Source organism: Phalacrocorax aristotelis, chromosome 1 (assembly GCF_949628215.1).
Source record: "Phalacrocorax aristotelis chromosome 1, bGulAri2.1, whole genome shotgun sequence".
Taxonomy (NCBI): Eukaryota; Metazoa; Chordata; class Aves; order Suliformes; family Phalacrocoracidae; genus Phalacrocorax; species Phalacrocorax aristotelis.
In genome coordinates, this window is record NC_134276.1 from 135531406 (window position 1) to 135555594 (window position 24189).

The window sequence follows — 24189 nt, forward strand, 5'->3', positions numbered from 1 at the left end:
TCATCAAGTCCAACTCCTGTCCCTGCACAGGACAACCCCAAATTCACACCGTGTCTCTGAGGGCGTTGTCCAAATGCTCCTTGAATATCATCAGGCTTGGCACTGACTGCCTCCCTGGGGAGCCTGTTCTGTGCCTCACCACCCTCTGAGTGAAGAACCTTTTCCTAATATCCAACCTAAACCTCCTCTGGCACATCTTCCTGCCATTCCCTCAGGTCCTGTCATTGGTCACCGGAGAGAAGAGATCAGCACCTGCCCCTCCTCCTCCCCTTGTGACAAAGCTGTAGAGCGAGATGAGGTCTCAGTCTCCTCCAGGCTGAACAAACCAAGTGACTTCAGATGCTCCTCGTACGGTTTCTCCTCTAAACACTTCACCAACTTTGTGGCCCTCCTCTGGACACTTTTTACTGGCTTTGTACCCCTAATACACTGTGGTGCCCAAAACTGCACACAGTGGTGAGGCTGCACCAGTGCAGAGTAGAGCAGGACAATCCCCTCCCTCGACTGGCTGCAATGCAGTGCTTGATGCATCCCAGGACATGGTTGGCCCTCACAGCTGCTAGGGCACACCATTGGCTCATGTTCAACTTGCCATCTACCAGAACCCCCAGGTCCCTCTCTGCAGAGCTGCTCTCCAGCCTCTCCTTCCCCAGTCTGTGTGTACATCCAGGGTTGCCATGCCCCAGGTGCAAAATCTGGCACTTGCCCTTGTTAGACTTCATACACTTGTTGATTGCCCAGCTCTCCAGTCGGTCCAGACCTCAGGAGTGTCAACAGCTCCTCCCAGTTCTGTGTCATCAGCAAACTTAATTAGTATTCCTTCAAGTCCTGTATCCAAGTCATTTATGAAGACATTAAAGAGTACCGGCCCCAAGATGGATCCCTGTGGAACCCCACTAGTGACTGGCTGCCAGCCCGATGTAACCCCATTTACTATGACCCTTTGAGCCAACCCATCAGCCAATTGCTCACTCACTGCATTATGTGATTATCCAGACATATGCTGGACATTTTGTCCAGGATACTCTGAGAGACAGTATCGAAAGCTTTACTGAAATCTAAAAAGATCACATCAACTGGGTTTCCTTGGTCAACTAGGTGGGTGACCTTGTCATAGAAATAAATCAAGTTTGTTAGACAGGACTTTCCCCTCGTGAACCGTGCCAGCTTGGACCAACGACTGTGTTGTCTTTCAGGTGTTTTTCAACAACTCCCAGAATAATCTTCTCCATAATTTTGCCAGGCACAGAAGTGAGACTGATGGGCTTACAGATACTGAGGTCATCCCTGTTGCCCTTCTTGATGACTGGGACAATGACTGCCAGCTTCCTGTCAACTGGGACCTCTCCAGATTCCCAAGAGCATTGAATAATCATTGAGAGAGTTCTTTCTATGATATCGGCCAGCTCTTTAAGAACCCTCAGATGAATCCCATCAGGTCCCATAGACTTACAGGGATCTAGCTGGAGCAGAAAATCCTGCACAAGTTCAGGGTTTATTAGGAGTTTATCATTTCCACAATCATGGTTCACTAGCCCAGGGCTCTGGGGTTCCCTGAGCCCACCATCGGTATTGAAGACCGAGACATAGAAAACAGTAAAATTCTCTGCCTTGCCTATGTCCCTGCTTGTGAGGTGACCATTCTCATCAAGCAATGGGGCAATGTTATTTCTAGTCTGCCTTTTGCCTTTAATGTATTTTAAAAAACCCTTCTTATTGTCCTTCACAGTAATAGCCAGCTTCAACTCTAACTGAGCTTTGGCCACACGTATTTCATCCCTGCAGTGGCAAACAGCATCCCTATAGTCCTCCCATGCTGCCTGACCTTGCTTCCACTGGCCATATACTTTCTTTTTTCTCCTTATTTTTAGAAGAATATCCCTGGGCAGCCAAGCTGACCTTTTGCCTCACCTGCTTGACTTCCTACACTTTGGAATTGCCTGATCCTGTGCTTTTAGGAGATGGCACTTAAAAAGCAACTAGCACTGATGGACCCCAGCACCTTCAGAAGCTTTTTCCCAGGGGACCTTACTAAGCAGTTCCTGAGCAACCTGAAGTCTGCTCTTCTCTTGTCCAGAGTTGAGGTCTTGCTGGCAGCTTTCCTACTGTCAACATAGATTTTAGACTTGACTGTTTCATGAAAGTGCTGCCTTTCTCAGCATTTCTTTTTTCCCTTCATGCTTCTACTTTCTCCACCCAGCTCTTTCCATGTTTTTCTCAGGCACAAAGCAGAGAATTCAAAGCACTTAAACTCTGCACTAGCACCTCCTATCTGACTTCAGCAGAGCCAGCCTCATTGCTGGTGCAGAGCAGTTCACAGCCTTTGCTTACCGTATTCCTCAACCGTGAAGAACTGGTACTCTTTTTCACCTGACTTCTTCTCAACAGTGATGTGGTAGGACCCCAGAATAGGTTCTGGGATTAGTGGGAAGGAGAGCTGGACAATTCCATGCTTAGATGCTACTTCCAACCACTGGAAGATCTTGTTTCGCTCTGGATCCTGGAGAGTAGAAGAGCAAGGTGCACCAAAACCTTTATCATCCTGTTTCTTGTCTTCTTGCTTTCTTTTAAGTTTTGTATCTGGCATATCAGCTAAGTGCATCATAGTGTGAATGTGAGTTTGGGTTAATAACATATACTCTGACTTCCCATTAATTTTCCAGGTCTGTTTGTGCATTAAAGAAACCGAAGTTTATGTTTAACTGGAAATTAGCTACGCTGCCAGATGACCTCATATAATCCAGGAATAGTACATGATTGGGATCAGTTTGCTTATCTGTAGCTCTTCTAGCATAAGTCTTTCTGACTCAACTCCTCCTTCTGTAAAATGGGAATATTATGCTGGCCTCTCTTAGAAAGTGCTTTGATATCTAGTGATGTGAAATGCCACAGAAGACTGATTCATTGTTAGTGTGTTCCCCAGAAGAACACGACATTTCAGAAAATTACTATTCTATACCCATATGCAAATGAGGTTATTTCACCAGCCTATTTACTGTAGTTCTACCAAAGTAAGACTACACTGAACACTCCTGTTTGACTCCTAACAAAAGACACAGCAACAACTCCATGACCTTCTGACCCCTAAAACCCTCTGACTAACATCTCCAGTTCTGCTGATTTCTCCTCCTCTAGTATTTGATAATGGGTACTGCCACTGTTCAACCTCAAGTCCATTTGCTTTAGTTAGTGTGCTTTGGGTGATTTGGGTGCTTTGGGTGATTCTCCCAGAGCTATATGTATGTATAGATAGATAGATATAGATATATAGATACTATGGGGAATGATGCAGCATATATAGCCTTTCCAAGGCAACTTGTGCTTTAATAATGTGTTGCATCTCTTACCTCAATGATGATTCGGGGATACTGGAAGAGGAAAAAAAGAGGAAAAGAAAAAAGAAAAAATTATCAAAACATCAAGAAATTAACTTGAAAAATACTAGAACATAAAGAAGCTCTGAACAGCTTTCTCTGGATACAGAAGACTGGGTCAAGGAAACAATTTGAAACTCATGTCTGTAATTTAAAAGATAATGTTAAGGGGATAAGCTGTTTGTGAATTTATTTTTTCTACAAAAAACATCCAGTCTCTTTCTACTCATCTGGGGCAGGTGAAGTGAAGTGACTACAAAATCTGAGCACTGTGAGATTTTCAGGAGTGCTTTCAGACCCTTTGCTTTCTATAAAGGCAGGGAAAGGATGGAGTGTGAACTTAAGGAGTTAACAGCAGTTCTTCAAAAACATCAGGAGGCCTATCCCAGGCCTTTTTTATTCAATTACTAAGTGAAGGAGTCTCAGCAAACAGGTATCCCAAAAGATTTCTTGAAAAAAAATTGATTATTATTCATACATACTGTCTCCTGAACAGGTCTGAATTGGCTGTCCAAAGTGACCACACGAAACATCACTGAAAAAGGACATAGGACAAAAAAAGATCATTCACTTTAGCATTGGTAAGTCACTTTCAACATACAACAGAAACAAAGTTTGCCCAGGCTTTTAGGGAGAACTAAAGAGTCCTGGAGAACTAGAAAGGATTTGGTTATCTTAGCCAGTGAAAAAGAAAACCAGAATAAACTTGTCAGCTGAAATATCTTCAATTCTGACCCACTGGGCTAAAGTAAAATGTAAATAAAAATACACCGTACTGCCTTCATTTCTTGAAGGACTCAGTTCTTTTGAGCATTTGCTGAAAAAAACCCTGTTTATACAAACCAATTCAATGAAAATCTCAAAGAGAAGGAAGAATTTTTCTTTATTCAAAGTGTAAATCCTGTGCAGCACTGAAGTATAATTACGCTAAAGAGATAACGAACTGCGCCACAGCTAGTACTTCATTTAAATATCATGATGGCATCAACACTGTGAATTAGATTGACAGTTAAGCAGAAAGAGCTGTTGACATATTTACTTTGGTTTTATATGAATTTTGTTCATTCCAAGCTTATCCTATTATTTTCTGTATTTTTAAGGACACTTTATGTGACTGGTCTTAGTAAATCTAGCAGAACTCAAGATCATGTAAGTGCAACTGACTAAGTAAAAACACATGAACTCTACTCATTCATTGCAATTTTGTGAATTGGTTCTATTTTTCACTGACTTTTGATGACCCCAACCTCAGATGACAATTATACACTATCTGAAGGATTGTCCACAGTTTTTCATCCATAAGAGGAAGTCCTTGTTATTCTAGACCCACCCTTGCACTCAGTTCCCTCGTTCACTAGCTGACTCAAACCCCTCAGCACCTTTTTGCCCTGGTTTGTAGATGGGTTTGTCCGTCTGGATGAAGACACTATTATCCACATTCTGAATTGCCACTGATCTTCTCTCAGCTAAGTTGACTGTGGTGCCTTTGGCAGAGAAGGAAATGAATGCCAGGTGGTCAGAAGTAGCAGGAGGAACCTGGAGAGAAACAAAACCCCAGAGGAAAAGTGGTAAATGAGATGTGTTGAGGTCCCCAGATGCCCAGGGTTCTTGAGTAAGGTACTGATTGTCAAGTGAGTCATAAATAGCTTGTGCAAAGACTTGAGAAATCTATCTTTGCCAGTGAGATAGTCTCTAGGAATTTCTGCTGTGGAAGTCCCATAATCTGTTACCAGTTCCTAAGGTTTTAAGCTATGCCCTCTCCTATGCATTTCCTCATCTCATGTAGCTACATTCCTATATGCAGGTTGCCCCAGACATACAGCTTAATTCTGAGGTGTTTTCTCCTGCTGCATTCTGGAAGACCTAACTCTGGGACTTGTTTATCATATCTGTCCAAGTCTTCCAGAGTCACAGGAAAGGGAATGAACATGTCCTAGCTCGGTTCTCCAGCTTGGCAATTATGACAATCCCATAGGGCGCATGTACCGATGATGGCAACCAAAAGCTTTTCTCTATTCACTCTGTGAATGCAGTCTTACTCCAGCTTCCCCCTACAACCCATATGTCTTTCTTTTTCCAGTCTATATTGACAGCCTTTCCAGCAGTTCATCTTTTTTTGTCCTATTCCCTGCCTTCATTCTTCATCTTCTTGCCCTCACTGAAAAGCAGGGTTGCACTCAGAAGTATTTCCAGCTTCTACACTCTCTTCAGTAGCCTCAAAAGAGTACCTTGAACTCATAGCACTTGAAGAAATCATTCTTTGTCACAGATTCCTGAAAAAGAGTCTTCTGGATACTGCCATATTCCAGGATGATGCTCAGGGACAGAGGCTCACTGAGTGTGTGGAACTGCACACAAGCAGTCTGTGGAGAGTCACTCCGGACTACTGTCGGGACCAGCAGCACATATTGACTGTAAGAAAGAAGGCTAGATCAGGGAGCTCAGTCTTGAAGGAAAGGCAGAGCAAACAGGAGAGGAAAATACCACAGAAATGCTGTATGTGTGAAAGAAGACACAGCCCAAAGCTTGCTCAAAACCAGGTGAAGGATTTTAATTTCTTCCTATTAATTTTGAATAACGTGCTAAGAAAGTATAGATCACAATTGTTTGTCCCTCATGGTTCTTCCTGAGCTGAGAGATCAGCATAATTCTATGCAGTCTCTTACCCAGCATGGTACTGCATCTTTCTATTCCAGGTATTTACATAGCCCCAGTTACTAAAGTGTTTAAACACCTGACAAGCATAGCTGCATTTATGCTCCCATGACCTATATGTTTACTTAAAACTCTGGAACCTCCCATAAGGATGAGTGATATTTAGCTTCTTTTTGAGATCAATGACAGAAGTACTAGCTAATGGTTGCAACAAACCTTTAATTTCTTTTTCTCTGGATAGCTCTCCCTCCAGAGAGAAACAACTTGATTTACTGATTGACTTACAACTGACCTATTGTAAGTCAATCAGTATAATGCACAAGAAATGAGCCTGTTTTTCCATTTTGCAGAATATTCTAGGGAATGTTCAATCTAACCTGCATGTTCTATTCTGTTCCCATGCTTCTCCCTGTGTTGCTTCCTTTGCTTCTTTTTTCCATTGGGCTTTTTTAGTTATACTACTCTCTATAATTAGGGCAGTCTTCCCTCCCCAGATTATTCCTCTGAATAACTTTCCTTCAGATTTGCTATATACGGCTAAGGTTCTGTTGCTGGCCTCCCATTCTCTGCTGCCTAAACTGGTCTTTTCAAATAATGTATGTCAGAATTGATGAGTTGGTTCTGCAGCAGAACATGAATCGTATAATCTTTTCTTGATAATCTGATCCTTTCCATTTTTTGCTCCCACAGCTTTGCTTGTTCATATTATCTTTATTGTTATTTTCACTTGTCCAGTTCAGACTGCACAATATCCAAAGACTAGAAGTAAAATAATAAAAACCAACACTTTACCTGAGAAAGCTAAACCCTCTGACTTTCACAGTGTCTTCCTTTAGAACTTTTGAGAAGGAGATTTAAGCTCTAATGTTGGTGTATTTTTGAAAATTGTAGCTGAAATCTTCTGTTTGGATAAAGCCATGGAAATTGACAGTGCTGTATAAGCTGTGACAGCACAGCAGGTGCTAATACTAATACACAGCAGGTAATACTAATACTAATGCTAATGTTGCTAGTGCTAACGCTAATGTTAATGCTAATGTTAATGCTAGGGTGCCATTTGGCATAGTTCCTAGTGCCAGCCACTATCTCATACACCATACTTTCTCTGTAGAGCTGATGCCTATCAATCCTTATCATTAGTATGCATGCTAGTCTAGTCTTGAATCTCCTCCTCACTTTACCCATGCACTTCAGTATTCACCTACTCCACAGGTTTCTGTCATTCAAAACAGATTTCTTAGCAGTTTTATGATGGAGAGCATCATTACAAATCACCCTTCAGTGTCACCTACTTCCATTTCAGACACAGTTCAGAACCTAGGTATCAAACATCCAATGTATTATATAGCAATCTCCCAGAAGAAATTAACTTGTGGGAAATAAAATAAAAATATTTCATAATAAAACCACAGAATATATGATCTCTTACGCTTCAGAAGACACTGTGGCAATCCAGTTCAAGGACAGAATACTCAGAAGAATCCTTGACCACATCTCTGTATGTGAAGAAGAAAGAAGAGAGAGTGATCTCAAGTGGACAGGCTGTCTTCTGGCTTTTAAACTGGCCTGAGATGGTGCTCCTCCTCCATGGCTTCAATCATATTCTAACAAAAGATATCTACATAAAATTTGCATACATTCATCTTCCTCTTTCCTGTCTGTTCTCACACTCCTTGAACTCTCAAACAATAGCTTAGGAAAGCTCTCATCTTTCACATAGCTTTGTGACGTATTACAAGCCAAACAGGTTCCTGCCCATCTGAATGTTTTATTGAAGCTTACCTCCCTGATTATCATGTCATTGGCTGGAGGTTCCTTAATGTTTCAACATGTTACTATTTGTCACTGCTTAAGTATTTCCTCATTCTGTGAAGGTCTTCTCTAGATACATCTCACAAAACAGAAGAAAATAATAACACAATGCTATTGTATGACTGTCTAAGGGCCTGGGCAGTAATAATACAGCATCAGACTATATCTGCATTCAGTATGGCACAGACTGAAACTTCCAATTGTAATCTGGATTTCTTTCTGCACACAGAACATTCAGCAAGGAATGGTTTTGGCTAGTTGTCTACCATTTTTGGTAGCAGTCAGGACAAGCATATCTCTACGGAAAGGAATCTTACAGTGTTATTTCATTTGTTCCCTCATCTGTCTGTCATTCTGCTTTTCCCTCCATCCCTGCTCCCTCTATCAAATAACTTGTAAGCCTGACAGTGAATTTTAAGTAAATCTGACTGAGAAGTTTCAAAATAATCAAGATATAGAATCATTAAAAAAGTTTGATAGAAAGGGACCTTCTGACATTAGGTCGTCCAATCTCTCCTTTTAAGCAGGGCTAGCTTCAAAGCTTGCCCAGTCATGTTTTCAATATCTCCAAGGATGGAGAGTCCACATCCTCAGAGATCTGGACGTCTGCTCCCATGCTTAACCAGCCATGTGAAATTTTTTTCCTTAAATCAGGATTTCCCATGCTGTAATTTGTGTTCATCGCTTCGTGTCCTTTTCACTGTGTACCCCTGAGAAGAATGTGTCTCCTCTATAATCCCACTGTCATGGTTTTAGCTGGGATAGATTTAATTTTCTTCACTCTAGCTGGCATAGTGCTGTGCTTTGAACTTAGCATGGAAAAAAATGTTGAGATAACACACAGGTGTTTTGGCTGTTGCTGGGTAGTGCTTGTACTAGTCAAGGACATTTCTAGCTTCCCATGCTCTGCCGGGTGCACAAGAAGCTGGGAGGGGAGGGGGCACAGCTGAGAGAGCGGATTCAAACTGACTAAAGGGATATGCCATATCATGTAATGTCATGCCCAGTGTGTTAACTGGGAGGCAGCAATCGCAGCTCGGGGACGGGCAGCGTCGGTCGGCAGGTAGTGAGCGGCTGTACCGTTTGTGTTTCTGTGGGTTTTTTCCTTTTTGTCTTTCCCTTCCTTTTCCATTTTATTATGTTAACATTATTGTCATTATTATTATTATTATTAATATTTTATTATAATTATTAAACCGTGCGTATCTCAACCCACAAGTTCTTTTGCTCTTCCATTTCTCTTCCCCATCCCACAGGGGTTGGGGAGGAGTGAGCGAGCGGCTGCGTGGTGTTTAGTTGCCAGCTGAGGCTGAACCATGTCACCCACTTTAAGTAGCAGAAGACTGCAGTTATGGCCCATCTTAGCCTTTGTTTCTCTAGGCTGAAAAAACGAGACTGTCTCAGTTCCTTTCTGTAGGTTGTTCCAGACAGTGACTATCCCAGTGACCTTCCACTGGAGTCCCTCCAGTCTGTCAATGCCTTTCTTGTACTGGGGAGCCAAATCTGGACACAGAACTTCATCTATGGCCTCACAACTGCTGAAGAGAGGGGAAGAATCAATTTCTTTGTTGTGTTAGCTACACTTTCGGTGAACAGCCTGAACACAGGAAACTAATTAATCTATAGCAGTGAGGGACTGCATTTACACTTGTACATAGGAGAAGAAAAAAAACCCAACCAAACAAAATATGATAGCAAATCACTCTGTGTGAAACTGCAACCACACAGGCAATTTCCCTTCCTCTTCCTCATCTAAACATGTTATGGATGGGAAAAGGAAGCTGAGTATACTGTAGGAGTAATTAGGGGCATGAAAGAGAGTTAGGGGCACTGAAAAAGGTGTTAGGCAATGCAGAGTGGGCTTGAAGTTATTTCAGAGGTAAGGGGTAGGAGAAGGAAATGAGGACTATTATAGTGATGCAGTAAAAATGGATATGGGACTGTAGAAAGCCAGATTTTATCAATTGCACTTCTAGTGATATAATATATTCTTGCTAATAATTCAGCCATACAAGAATTATTCTTCCCGTCACCGTAGGCGATATCCTAAACTACCTATGCGTAACCAGCTTACCTACCTATCTTTCCCAGAAGCTTTCTGACAACCAAGTTAGGACACAAAGAAAACTGCCCTGGGTGCTTCTGGAGCTACTGCCTGTTCCCACTGAGTTACTACTGAGACATATTGCACAAAGCTTCCCAGAATGTCCTGACATTAAAGTGACAATACTGCATGACAGATGGGTGGTGTGCAAACAGGGCGGCCACATTGTGAAGAAAGGTGCTGCATTAGTTGTAATGAGGACAGAGGACAGCTGAGAATAAATTGCAGGCATGTTTGTATTTGCAAATTTAAAATGCCTCAGACCCCACGTCTTACTTCAAACAGGTACTAAGTCCTAGGTAAAAAAAGAATGAAGGAGGGAGAAGGAAATATCAATCAATTCCAGAACCCTGGTGCAAATTGCTCTAGAAGCTTATCCATTATTTAAGTGCAGCGTGCCTTTAACATGAATGTAAGAGGGCTTTGTTGTTGATACACACACAGAAAAGAAAAAGATAAAGCATTTGAAAAACTGAAATCTTAGAAGACATTATGTTCAGATGAATTAAAGAGCACATGCTTCTCTGGAAACAAGTATTGAATTCATTACTTTAGTGAAATTACTGATCCCAGAGGACTTCTTCATACTGTAGCAATGTTGTGATTAAAAAAAAGTAAGCTCAAGTCTTTATTCTTAAGAAGCCAGTTTAAGTTAATTTGCCCAGTGCACTGGGTAAATCATTCCAGTTGTTTCCTGTAGGAGGGAAAAAGAAGAAGCTTCGGGTTCTATGATTAAGAAGCTAAGAGCAGGGGAGGATTAATCATCTGGAAGCACAAAGATAAAGATTTAACATGGGGAGATAATGAACCTCACAGTAAGCAGCTGTTACAAGACAGACACACAGAAGGTATCTTGATACTGGGTGTCATATAAACCAGCCTGCTGACCTTAGATTGGTGCTGCTTTGTATTGGCATAAGGAAATAAGTAATTGGAGATCCTATTTTGGCTAGAAAATTAATGAAAGGAGGAACAATGCCAAATGCACTTCAAGACCAAAACAATGTAAATACAGACTTAAGTAACACATGTTTACTTGGTTTTCAGAGTCGAGTCATATTGCATGCTCTTTGGACAGCAGAAAATCAAGAAATCTTCAACTCATTCAGTCCGGACTTCAGAAAGTTACAGCATTTGCTCTCAGTTATGAAGAAGTTTTTTGTTCTTTGTTCTTTCTCCAGATGAGTCAGAGGAATGATTGTTGCAGTTGCATTGGAAACTTATGTTTTTCACAAGTTAATTTCCTTTCAAATAAAGATGAATTTGCCAATCCATGTTATCACATCAAATGCACCCATCCTCCTCTTCTCTTTTACACTGGGCATGCATACAAGGCAGGGCAATGTAAAGTTTTCCAACTAAAACTGATCCCACTCACTTTCTGGGATCAGTTAAGTTCAGTGTTTTGCATGTACACTGCACTCACAACAGTTGTGAGTGAGGTTGTGACTAGCCCACTTCCAATACCCCAGCTAGCTTGTGTACAGCATCTCAGGTGTCCCTATGCCATCCCAAGGTGCCCAGTACAGCTGTGTGTGCAGAATCTAGACACTAGATGCAGTCACAAATTAGGAAATAAAAACATCAAAGAATGTCCATTTGCCAAGCAGAACACTGCATAGTTGGAAAGTGGAGTTGGCACAATCAAATTCTCAGTCAATACAGATCTAAGTCATGCCTCTTTTCCTTTCTGTCAGAGAATTAGCAGGAAGTTCAGTGGAAATATGAGCAGCTTTCAACAGTGAAGCCTTGGATTTTCCAGAAGAATGAGTAACACGTAATTACTTGTTTCTCTTCTATGGCTCCACTTTACATTTGCGTAACGCTTAAGGACTGAGAGTACTTTCTAAGTCATGGCTTCACTTGAGATGAAGTACAAACAATCCACCCCACACTGCAATACCTGTTTTATTGTCCAGTTTCTTTCTCTAAAACAGGTAGATGTGGAGCCAGAGCTTCAGCTTCCATTTCACTGACGCAAATACATTCATCAACAGTCCCAGGCTATTTGCTAGCCTGTGATTTTCTCTGGAAATTACATTGTAATCTGAAAATGCTTCCCCGCAATACATTTATCAAACCAACCCTGACAAAACATTTTGTTTTAAAAAGCCAACATATCTCTGAATAGTATTGTATATGTCCCAGAGTTTGGATACGTTGGGTTAATTTGCTTACACAGCCTTGCACTCTTCCAAGGCATATCCTCATCTGCAATCACTTAGGTTTGCAAGTGATAGTATTTCTCAGAATGTTTGCTGGCAACAGGCAGCTTGCAGTGTGTTTGGTAGAGTATGCTATATCATTTCATGTTGAATGGATGGAACATTTTTCTAATATTGCTTATTTTCTGTAATAATAAAGATCAGGTAATATTAAGTGTTGTAATGCTGTTACATTAAGAGTAAACAGCACACTGTTCAGAACTAGCGAGATCTTTGTTATAGATAGACTGATAGTAAACTAACTAGTATGCTGTCGACATCATCCTTCTGGAACATATTTTATCTCTACCTGTGAAAAATGAAGTATTGCAACATCATATGGCATGAAACACTTGAAATACCAGCCATTTTTCTTGATCTAGAAAGTGTAACGTATACAGATATCATTGAAAAACCCCTACTGTGTCTAAATGATGACAATAGGAGGACATGAACATAGCAAGGCAGGCCAAAAAAGATTCTAAAAAGACTAGAAAAGGCAATCAAAACTACTAATCAATATTTCTTCAAAAACAATAGGAAGCCTGCCAGAGAATCCACAGGAACACATAATGAACAAGATAGAAGATGAGATCAAGAAGAGTGCAGGAGCAGTACAAACAGTAACTATTATTCCCTATTGGTTTAGTTAATCTAATAAGTATTAAATATTACTGTATTTAAATGAACAATTTGTTATCAAAATTCAATTTCTCAAAAAATAATATACCCAACAATCTATTGACAATGTAATTCTGAGGCAGTAATTATATTGCTGCCATTCTGAATTAGCTCAAAATCTTGAACCAAAAATGTATCGATGTTGGCTCGATGTTGGTCTGCTGGTTATTACAGACCTTTGCCTTAAGGGACGACGAACATATACTTCACTTGATCACAAGGGATGAAAACATGTGTCAGGGAGCCTTTTAAAGGGTAAAAATAGTTCTTCCTTCAGTAGAAGAGTTTTCCTGTCTTCATTATTTCCCTTGTTCCCATATTCATATTGTTCTGATACTTTAGGTGGAGATAAGCAGAGTGATGCACAGGGCTTTAAAAAAGGCAAACAGAAATTGAATTAAAATAAGGAAACAGACTGAAGAGCTTCCTTTGTGAAAGCACAGCATCTCAAATTTTGCATTCTATTACAAAGACAATGAATCAGAAGCACTGCCCTCCAGATCCAGCTTCTAAATAATCTCCCACTTCCTACGGTTCAAGGGGTTCATTTGGGTTGCATATCCAGTTTTTTTAAAAGAAGACAACAATATGCCAGCCCCTACACTAACCCACTCAGCAATCTCCCATTTTGTGGGATCCCCTTGTTTTCACCTTCTTGGAAACATCCAAACTCTTTAAGTCAAAGGTATATTTTGCAATCACAGGAAAGGCAGGCTTGAGACCTAAAAAAATTGCTGCTTTTCCTGCTCTGGGATGATCCTTGCCCGTAGAGATATGCTCCATTTCAAGGTAAGGTCAGATTGAAGTTGTAGTTGGTCCATGAGCCAGGAAAGGCTCCTACTGATCACTCTATAGCATCAGCTAGAATTGTCCAAAACAATCCACTACCAAACAATCATAAAGTCAAGTGGACTACTACATGCAGGTAACCAGGCATCTATTTCAGTAAAGACATTTTTGCTAATAGCCAATCTAAACCTCCCCTGATGCAGCTTGAAGATGCTTCCTCTCGTTCTATCGCTAGTAACATGGGAGAAGGGACCAACACCCACCTTGCAACAACCTCCTCTCAGGTAGTTGTAGAGAGCCATAAGGTCTCCCCTCAGCCTTCTCTTCTCCAGACTAAACAACCCCTTTTCCCTCAACCTCTCCTCACAAGACCTGCTCTACAAACACTTCACCAGCTTTGTTGCCCTTCTCTGAACATGCCCCAGCAACTCAATGTCCTTCCTGTAGTGAGGGGCCCAAAACTGAACACAATATTCAAGGTGTGGCCTCACCAGTGCCAAGTACGGGGGCACAACCACTTCCCTACTCCTGTTGGCCACACTATTCCTGAAACAAACCAGGATGCTGTTGGCCTTCTTGGCCAACTGGGCACACTGCTGGCTCATGTTCAGCGGCTGTCAACCAACACCCCCAGTTCCTTCTCCACCAGGCAGCTTTCCAGCCACTTTTCCCCAAGCCCGTAGCATTGCATGGGGTTGTTGTGATCAAAGCGCAGGACTCGGCATTTGGCCTTGGTAAACCTCACACAACTGACCTTGTCCCATTGATCCAGACTGTTCAGATCTCTCTGCAGAGGTTTCCTACTCTCAGGCATATAGACACTCCCAACCAACTTGGTGTTGTCTGCAAACTTACTGAGGGTACACTCGATCCCCTCATCCAAATCATTGATAAAGATATTAAACAAGATTGGGCCCAACAGTGAGACCTGGGGAACACCACTTGTGACCAGCCACCAACTGGATTTAGCTCTGTTCACCACAACCCTCTGGGCTTGGCCATCCAGCCAGCTTTTATCCATGGAAAAGTACACCTGTCTAAGCCATAAGCTATCAGCTTCTCTAGGAGAATGCTGTTGGAGACAGTCTCAAAGTCTTTGCTAAAGTCCAGGTAGATAACATCCACAGCCTTTCCTTCATCCACCAGGTGGATCACCTGGTCATAGAAGAAGATCAGATTGGCCAGGCAGGACCTGATTTTCATGAAGCCATGCTGACTGGGCCCAATCCCCTGCACATGTCTGGTGAGCGCACTCAAGATGGATCACTCCATCGTCTTCCTTGGTACTGAAGTCAGGCTGACAGGTCTGTAGTTCCCTGGATCCTCCTTCCAGCCCTTCTTGCAGATGGGCCTCACATTGGCAAGCCTCCAGTCATCTGGGACCTCCCCTGTTAACCAGGACTGCTGATAAATGATGGAGAGTGGCGTGGTAAGCTGTTCTGCCAGCTCCCTCAGTACTCTTGGGTGGATGCCATCTGGCCCCATAGACTTGTGAGTGTACCGTCATGCAATACCACTGCCACAGGTACAGCTCACATGGTTGTCCCCTGCCCCTTCAGCTAACATGTCACCTCTGGGTGTTACCTGCACTATCAGATCGCTTGGATCCCATGGCCTGCTTCCTAGTTTGTCGACTCTGTATGGATGTCAGTTCACCACAGGGAAGTATTTTGGAATGAACCAACCTGTTCCTTCCAGGAAGAAACCTAGCTACAGTTCTAGAGAAAATTCATGGCAGGGAGCACTACTGATAGTCATGATGGATTGGACCAGAGTATGGTAGGTCTCCTTTTTGCTTTGTCAGTAGGCTTTGCACTTGCCATCACCCCCACATGCCTCCAATGTGCATCTCAGGACATGCAACACTTAACCTTGTGGACTGAAGCAAAGCCTTAATGCTACTTCTGCACCTGGGCCTAATACTGTGCAATCCAGCCACTCCAATCTGTTCTAGAGCCCTAAGCTGGTGGACATGGGACATTTAGTATCACAGGTTTATTCAGAGATCCCTCCCTAAAGAGGATGCTTTTAGGAATAGAGATACTGTCTCTGTTGTCTCCTCTTGACTGTCCCTTGGTTACAGCAGGAAATATGGGAGCATGGTATGTGATATTTAGGAAGGTTAGTTTTCCTCTGCAGCAGTGCAGGGAATTTATTTACATCCCTCAGTGAAGTCACTCTCCTCTTGCTAACCTGAAAACCTGCAGTTCATACTGAGTAATCTGAGCTCTACCTGTCTGCTTGTGGAGTGGTGACCAACATTGTTGGTCACAAACCCAACAATGCCATCAGACATCCCAGCCCCCAGAGGGGAGATAAAAAAATCTGGGAAAGGAGGACTTCCCCTTGGTTGAGGAGGATTGGGTTAGAGATCATTTAGGCAAACTGGATCCTCAAAAATCCATGGGCCCCAATGGGATGCACCCATGACTGCTGAGGAAGCTGACAGATGTTCTTGCCAAGCTACTCTCCATCATCTTTGGAAGGTCATGGAGGACAGAAGTGCCAGAGGACTGGAGGAAAGCAAATGTCACTCCAATATTCTGAAAGGGGAAGGAGGAGGACCCAGGAAACTATAGGCCAGCCAGCCTCACCTCCATCCCCAGAAAGTGATGGAACAGTTCACCTGGGACGTCATCTTAAAGCATGCAGAAGTTAACAAGCATGCAGAAGAAAAGATTATCAGAAGTATTCAACATGGATTCGCCAAGGGAAGATCATGCTTGACCAACCTGATAGCCTTCTATGATTGCATGACTGGCTGGGTAGTTGAAGGGATGGCAGTGGATGACGTTTACCTTGACTCCAGCAAGGTGCTTGGCACTGCCTCCTGTAAGATCCTCACAGACAAACTTAGGAAGTGTGGGTTAGATGAGAGGACAGTGAGTGGATTTAGAATTAGCTGAAATGCAGAGCTCAGATGCTAGGCTTTGAATAGGTCTGCTACTTAGTAGGTTGAGGAGTTGCCTGGTGGGTATTTCCCTGAGCAGAAAAGAAGAGCAATCGTCAGCATTAAAACTTTACAGACTAAAAATCACTCTTTTTATCTCATAATGATGCTTGAGTGGTAAAGTTCACTGGGGTGCACTTTGCCCTGTTTTTTCATGCAGAGCTCTGGTGTGTGATGAAGGCTCTTCAACATTACAGAAGTAAAAATAATAACAATTAATATTTTATTTCCCTTCTGCCACCCTTTCATGTAACCATGTCTCTACTTGTTATTTTCTTATGCACTAGGACTTTGTGGTCTGCTGACCATATTGTTAAAGTCTTCTCTTGGATAAAAAGTTGGATGAAAAAGCAAGCAAATTTTTTTGTGTTTTGTGTTTATACAGCTACACAAAGGTCTGTGAACTAGAGAGTAACTGAAGCAGGGGTATGGGCCACATGCTGAGTGCTGTGGTCTTGGTGGAAAGGAGGTCCGCTTTTCAAACACACAGCTCATGGATCTGGTGTTGGGTTTGCAATTCTTGCTCCTGTTTTAAAGTTTGATTAAAATAGCCAGTTTTATAAACCTGTTAGTGTTCCATACATAACTGAAAGAGATCTGCTCTGGATGCTGTCTAATCCTGCTGATTTCAACACCTGTGGCACTGATGGGTTTGGTTTTTTCCACGTCTGGCATATTTGATTTTCTGCTTTGAAATGTGCAACACTAATCACCTGAGTTGTCTTTGTCACTGTCTTAAAGCACAAGCATCCAACAACGAAGGCTATTCCACTGTGCAGCTGCTTGTCCTTTGGGAGGATCCAGATTGAAGCTTGAACGATGCTCGCTGTCCAGAGCCTGCAGCCTGAGCTGCACTTGTGTTTATGTGGCAGAACTGTAGCTGTGAATATGTGATTCTTCAGCACAGGTAGGTGCTCCAGTATTCAGCTACTGGCTCTAAATGAGCCTGCAGAGGGTAAGATGTGGGTCCAGTAGGAGTTTTGTCATTTCAAGTGCCTTCAGTTCTTCTGAAAACACGCACTGTATGAAATTAGATTTTGAAAATGGCAATCTCCTTTTTTCTTTACAGGAGAGAGGTAGCATGGGCAACTGAGTCCCACCTTTCCCAGAAGTCTGTGGAAACTGTACTGCTGTAGGTAAACCACCTGCAGCAGGCCAGCAGCTGCACATCCTCACCTTAACTTCTTTCTTGGTGTAGCAGCAGTTTTCCAGCTGCAAATTGTTCCCATTGGAACTGGGATTTGACTGTTGGGGGACACGGACAGAGTCTTTGAGTCTGAATAACTGCTGAGATCCAGGAAATGGAATAACAGGGTGTCTGTACTAGGCCCATACATGTGATAACCTCTTGTGCTAGTACATTTTGATCCTGGAGATATTACCTCCTCTCTGAGTGACCGATGGAACTGAGTCACAACATGTTTTGAAGTTGGGAGCTAAGATTTAAGAAAAAATGCCATTTCAACTGGCTTTTAGTTTTTTGAGCCTGACGGCCATAGGCTGCTCTTCTGACGGCATTCTGGAGTCAAACTTGCCTCATTCAGGCAGGAATCAAAGTGTCAGACACAGGCTGATATGTCTGCAGGGCTTGTTGGTCTGCCATGCTCATAAGCAACACCTATCCAGTACATCCTAACTTTTTGTACACTCAAACACCTTTCTGAAAAGAGCTAGTTGTAAGTAAAATCATGTATTCGTGCACGGAAGTGAAGGAGGGAGCAGAAATAGAGGCTCGAAACCTTTCTGTTTCCCTGGAGCTACTCTGACCCACAAGATTAATTGGAGGACGCACATTTTTTACAAAATGTCGGTGTAAGAAGTTTCAGATGTCCTCCTGGCCAATAGCACAAACCGGCATCACTTTCTGAACAATGGCAAAATCTAACTGGATGAGGAAGGACGTGACAAGGTGGAAGAGATGAGGGACTATTTCTCTGTTACAACTAGAAACATCGGCCAAGAAACATCTTTTTCCTTTGCTCATCCTTCAGGATGAAAAGATTATTCTGAAGACAGGGACTGCCTGTTTTTATCCCAGGGACAAGCCGCTGTCAGAACAATAATGGGACTTGCAGGAGCAGCATGTGCCAGGCACTCTTTGAGATCAGACTGACTGGAGTTGTTTCCTTGGTGCTAAGGGAATGGAAAAGTTCATTAATACTGACTTTGGTCTATTGTTATTGACCTTCTCCCTTCCTTCCACCCAAGCTCTGAGTATTCTTCCTATTTGAAAATATGACCATTCATTTAAGGAGAAAAATAAGCCTATGTATGGCAATAAACTAGTGACTTTTCAGTTCTAAGATTCTGGCAGACTATTAACAAGGAAATTTGTAAGTTACAGGGATTTCTTTGAAATTGGAGTTGGGCTTCTCAGTCATTTCAGTGTTGCAGAAGCTGCTGTCCTTGTTGTCTAGCTTTCTGAATGTAACTATGAAAATCTTGGCAGGGGACATGGATGTGCTGTTCTCAGGAAGTGTCGAGGCAGAGCTGGGCTTGTCCTGCCTGGATTGCTCCAGGCCTTTCTTGGCAGTGAAACACTGAGCGCTGCCAATGATGCAGGCTGGATTTGCAGTCTGAGCTGAACTGGAAGGAGTAAAGCTATCAGGCACACCTGGGTACTGCAAACAAATCAAATGGAGCCATCTTGTAGTATTACTGGGAGCTGAGTAATTTGGAAAGGTGACCAAGTTACCTTGCTCCTGAATTTTGGAGTCTGATTCTGGGCTTTGGTGCTGCTCTTTTCATTTTCAGCTGAACAAGAGAGACACATTACTGCAGGCTAGTTCAGCTAAAAAAGCCAAACATTTGCAAGTAGGAATGTGCAAATATGCGCATGCACGATAGTGGAATTAGCTGCACTCATGGTTTTAATAAAGCAAAATCAAAACCAGCAGAGGTTAGGTGCTAGCAGTTGTTTTCAGGGGTGGAAAAAGCTCATTTGAACTTGATTCCCTTTCTATTGCAAGTGTTCAAGTCTCAGTGTGTCTGTGAAAATATGCACATAGGCATGTGCTCTCTAATGATCTTTTCAGGTTTTTTAGTGGAGGCAATGAAAACCTCTAAAAGATTAATGAACTTTCTTATTTCAGTCCCCAGATACAGTGTGCTTTCTGGGATCTGCAATAGGGTTGTGCTGTTTACAATTCACTGTTTTCGGTAAGACTGTTCTGCATATACGCCAGGCACAGGGGTGCTCAGTACTGAAACAGAAGGCAAAGACTTACAGAGGGCAAGTACCTCTGGAAAGGAGAGAAACGATATTAGCCCAAAGGGAATGATGCTTTATTATTCCTTGAGAATTCTGACTATTTTTCTTGAAATCCTGGATTTATTCTTCCAAATGTGCATCCATCTTTGTTCAGGGGTTTGCTTTATAATATCACGTTGCTCTTCTGTGGCTGTTCGTTTCAGTTATGTTTGCCTAGCTAAAATGTTTGCTGTGCCCCAGACACAATTTTTACTCTTCTATCACATTATGGTAGCTCTGAAGAATCAAAGTGACATGAAAGCTAGGGTAGGAAGTCACAGAGAATTTCTGCGAGAGCTGTGGCTCCTCCTGTGCCAGCATGTGTACTTGTGTATGTGGTTAGCCAGACAGAGCAGTCTGGGGTAGGATGAAATCTTGTAAGCTAGTTCTGGGTTGGATCAGTTCCTCAGTACAGCACCCAGTTTGCTTTGTAGCTTTGTAAATATTTGTGGTGGCACACAAGGGGCAGCAGCAACTGCTTTTAGTGGCTTAAACTGCTCCCAGAATGGCAGTCTTAGGGTGCAAGTCCCCAGTGGAAATATGGTTGTTGAGGCTAAGTACCTCTTTATATGTGTGACCACTTTCCAACTCGGCAGGGAGATTTTTCCAACAGAGGTGACTTATTAGCACCTGTTTTGAAGAAGAAATCTGTTCAATGCAACAGCCCATTCCAGGTGACTTGATGTTTTGGTGGGATGGTACCATGATCCCGTTGCAGGATCTACTTTTTGCCCACTGAACTATAGGCCACAATCGTCTGCACAGCTCTATGTGGGAGGAAGGCCACACGCAGTCTGAGACTATGTTTCCTCTCTGACAGAAGAAAATATAGAAAGTAACAATGAAATCCAAATGTTACCTGGTGTCCTTCCCTTTCTTCCCCCACAGCTGGAACAGACCAGGGAATTTATTCTCCTACAGTTTGCAATAATTTGCAGTGCCTTTAAGGCTGGATCTTGCACTATTTCCACACAGAAGATGATTTCATAGTCAAGTAAACCTTTGCTTTTAGGAGATTCTTCCTGTTATTTACATTTGGTTTTCCTTGACTTCATACCTTTCTGAACTTTTGTGGTGCATGGGATTTTGGGCACTGAGGCATAGAGGTGTGAAGGAGAAAACAGGTAAAATGGAGTCAATGTGGAAGCTGTAAGTTATTCTCTGTTCTCTTCTAGAGAGAATCCATTTTAATTTATAAACATGCAAAATTATGAGTAGCTTTTAAACTGAAAACCTCTGTAGTGGTGTAGGAGAAAATAGAAAAATCAAGGAAAGCAGGAGAAACTTACGGGGTAGAGGTTGTGCTTTAACTTTTTATGATTTGTTGCTAGTTTCCTAGATGTGAAAAAAAATATGCTATGTTGCCTGCAACGGTTTTTGTAGGAAGTCTCGATGCGAATCCTTCTGGAAGGAGAAGGTGGTTTTTATTTTTGTTTTAACCAAAACTGATTTCACTCATGCTCCTCCTTGCCATGGATTTCATTACTCATTCTCTCCTATTCACAAGTGTTAAGACATTTGGTCATAGGGTCACTGTTTGATTGTAGGGCAGGGCTAAGGACAGGATACTTCAGAAGCTGACTTAAATTGTGCTATGAGAACACTGCAGCAGACTGAAGGAGGACAGAACACAACTGAATGTGCTACTGATGGGACTCCTATTGCTTCTTTGCGTACACATGTATGTATATTCTACTGAGTGTCTTTCATCCTGAGTAGCCTGAGAGGGGACAGGATCAAGGTTGTTTGTGCTCTTGTATTTGTGTGAGTGCTTTGTTTTCAGTCTGTGTAGATCTATGTGACAGCGCATGCATATACGCATGCATTTGTACATAAGCCCGTTGGAAAATGTGCTCAGCCTCACTACTTGGCTGAACATGGGGACATAGAGATGCAGCAGTGTTATACTGGATTTGGCAACTTCTAACAGTAGGCTTTATCCTATGCTAATAGCTCAGACGCAAAAAGCTCTGTACACTGTTGGAGGCAGGGAAATTCTGGGAAGAAGAGAAGGCATGAAGGGGAAAGTGATGGAGGAGACTCTTTTAATAGAAAATAATCCCATATGAATGAAGGGCCAGTAAGTACAATGCTGTGTCCATTTCAGAAGAAAGTTGTGTTTACTTTCTTCCTGTAGGCAGTCAAAACAGTGTCCCTTCAGACTCATTACAAAGAAAACTTTGGCTTTAAAAACAAATTAATGTAGGGAGCTGAACAGAGTAGAGCAGCTCTTTGTTTCACCTGTTGTCTGAGAAAGTATGCAGAACTTTCTAATAAGGTTTCCCTAATCAGAAACAGGGAGCAGAACAAATCACATTTGTCCAGATGCTACAGGTAAGGTAACATTCTTTTGTCAATAATTATCTGCTGTACATCCAAGTGTGCCTCTCTGTTCAGCAATCTGAATTGAAGTTAGATACAGAATAACAGGAGAAACAACTGCAGGATTCAATATTAATACATTTCACTAAGGCAAAGAGAACACAGCAACAGATTAGAAATGCTAGTTGGTTTAATGGTAGAACTGGAATTATTCTGTGAACTGTGCATTCATTTTAACATGGAGGAACATGCTGAGGAAGCTCTTTGGACAAAGCAGGACCATTTCCTTTGCTGGGTGTGGGACACGCATACATCTTGATTTAATCTTTGTGTGCTGCTGGCCGTGATGTCTTATGATTGCTATGTGGCAATCTGTCATCCCCTTCTCTATGCACTTATCACAAATTGGAGGGTGTGCCTCACCCTTGCCACAGTTTCATGGGCTTTGGGTTCCTACTCGGTACACCACAAGCCTCTAGCTTCACACCTGCCTTTCTGTGGCCCCTGCAAGGCTGACCACTTGAAATCCTTGCTGTCTTAAAGCTGGCCTGCACTGACACTACTGCCAATAAAGTCCCAATCTTTGCAATTTTTGTGTGCTTCTTCCTCTTCCCTTTAGCCTTAATCCTGATTTTCTACGTGCACATCTAGCCGCCATTCTGCACATCTGCTCTGCGACAGGATGGAGCAAAACCTTCTCCACCTGACTGTGGTGGGTCTGTTTTATGCAAAAGACATCTTCATGTCTATGGGGCCTGGGACTGGTAACTTGTCTGGGAGGGAGGAAGCTCTTTCCATTTTCTACAGTCTCATCAGCCCAAGTTTGAATGCCCTGATTTACAGTCTGAGGAAAAAGCAGGTGAAGGAAACCTTGCTGAACCTTTAGAGAAGGAAAAGAGAATTTAATTTTGTTTAGTGCAGGATCTAGGCTTTCACCTGTCACCTGTCATTTTGCTCTTTCTTCTCCAGCTTTTTGGGTAGATCTCACTGAATTTTAAGTGGTTAAAATGTAACACAAGAGGTTATTCAAATGCATTTGTGTCTGTTTCTCTGTAGTCTAATGAACATCACAACACAAAATGACTCAGTATTATTCCTTTTATTAGAGATAAATATTCTTCCTCATATGCAGCCATCCTAGGCAGGTAGCATGCTTCACCAGAAATATTGACCCAGCTGGGAAAAATAGTTTGTCTTCTCAATTCTAACTAGCAGTCAGAATAAACTACCATGTAGCAGGTTTTTTCCTGACCATATCAGTTGATCTAATAAGATGCTGGTTTTCCTTACCATATTTGTATTTCCTATATCCTTAGGATGTTAGAGCTTCAACTTGATTGTCACAAAGAAAAAGAGAGGCAATATGATGCTAATGGACTTTTCTTCTCAGGAGGGTGATCGAACCTGTGAAGAGTTTTTCTTCTGCACACTTTTTGAGCCTGACACCTCTCATGTAGGAAGTGACTATGATGACCACTGCCATGCAGAAGCTAGCTTTGTGTGGTTTTGCCAGACTGCCACCCACAGCAGTTCCTCAGGCTGAGCTAGCTGAGGTATCTACACTTTGCAGTCTAGTTCTTGCATTGACACTGACTCAAGGTGTAGCCTCTTAGCACCTTCCCGTTTACCCACATTTCAAATGTTTTTCTTCCTGCAGTTCTATTTGCTGACAATTGTGCTTTGGAAAATCTTCCCTGGTCTCTGTGTTGACACATCTAAGCCAGTGAGCCAACAGGGCCATTAGTCGAGGGCTTGCAAGCAGTGTCAAAAGCCTGGACCTTGGAAGTTTCAGAGGCAGTGCTTATTTTCCTCTCCTCCACTTGCGCCTTGCCCCATAGCTAGAAAAATACCTTGCAACTAAACAAGCGTATAATATGGTTCCTTTTCTAAATAAAAGCTCTAGTGCAGATATTTAACACACCTCAGTATAGGTCAAACTTAAGGACATGCTCTCCTGTACCTCTTTCTCATTCTTTCTCATTCTTGTGCCACACACCCCAACACCAGGAAAGGAGAGAACCAAAACACTGGTTAACTTCGGTTTATTT

At 42.3% G+C, this 24189-nt stretch overlaps 2 protein-coding genes, 1 long non-coding RNA gene and 1 pseudogene across 7 annotated transcripts in view; 3 read left to right on the forward strand and 1 right to left on the reverse strand.

Annotated features, from left to right (window-relative positions):
- Nucleotides 1-7770, reverse strand: part of LOC142065041 (ovostatin-like) — a 34009-nt gene extending 26239 nt beyond the window's left edge. For both annotated transcript variants that reach the window (XM_075110770.1, XM_075110780.1), the window contains exons 1-6: nucleotides 7459-7770; nucleotides 5603-5786; nucleotides 4754-4910; nucleotides 3857-3909; nucleotides 3348-3368; nucleotides 2332-2500 (exon numbers count right to left, since the gene is read on the reverse strand). In XM_075110770.1, the coding sequence (XP_074966871.1) occupies nucleotides 2332-2500; nucleotides 3348-3368; nucleotides 3857-3909; nucleotides 4754-4910; nucleotides 5603-5786; nucleotides 7459-7523 (649 nt within the window). In that variant the 5' untranslated portion in view covers nucleotides 7524-7770. The remainder of the gene's footprint in view (nucleotides 1-2331; nucleotides 2501-3347; nucleotides 3369-3856; nucleotides 3910-4753; nucleotides 4911-5602; nucleotides 5787-7458) is intronic.
- A 9238-nt stretch (nucleotides 7771-17008) lies between these two features.
- On the forward strand, nucleotides 17009-21157 carry LOC142065060 (uncharacterized). The gene is made up of 3 exons (XR_012663269.1): nucleotides 17009-17219; nucleotides 17311-17476; nucleotides 17639-21157. It is a non-coding gene; the product is annotated as an uncharacterized LOC142065060 (long non-coding RNA).
- Nucleotides 21158-21415: 258 nt separating this feature from the next.
- The window catches only part of LOC142065063 (natural killer cells antigen CD94-like), a 36560-nt gene continuing 33786 nt past the window's right edge, over nucleotides 21416-24189 (forward strand). For 2 of the 4 annotated variants that reach the window (XM_075110824.1, XM_075110850.1), the window contains exon 1: nucleotides 21416-21500. The gene's annotated coding sequence lies outside the window, so the exon portion shown is untranslated. The remainder of the gene's footprint in view (nucleotides 21501-24189) is intronic. The other 2 variants (XM_075110833.1, XM_075110869.1) reach the window with 2 other exon arrangements.
- Nucleotides 22390-23057, forward strand: LOC142065081 (olfactory receptor 2A1/2A42-like; annotated as a pseudogene).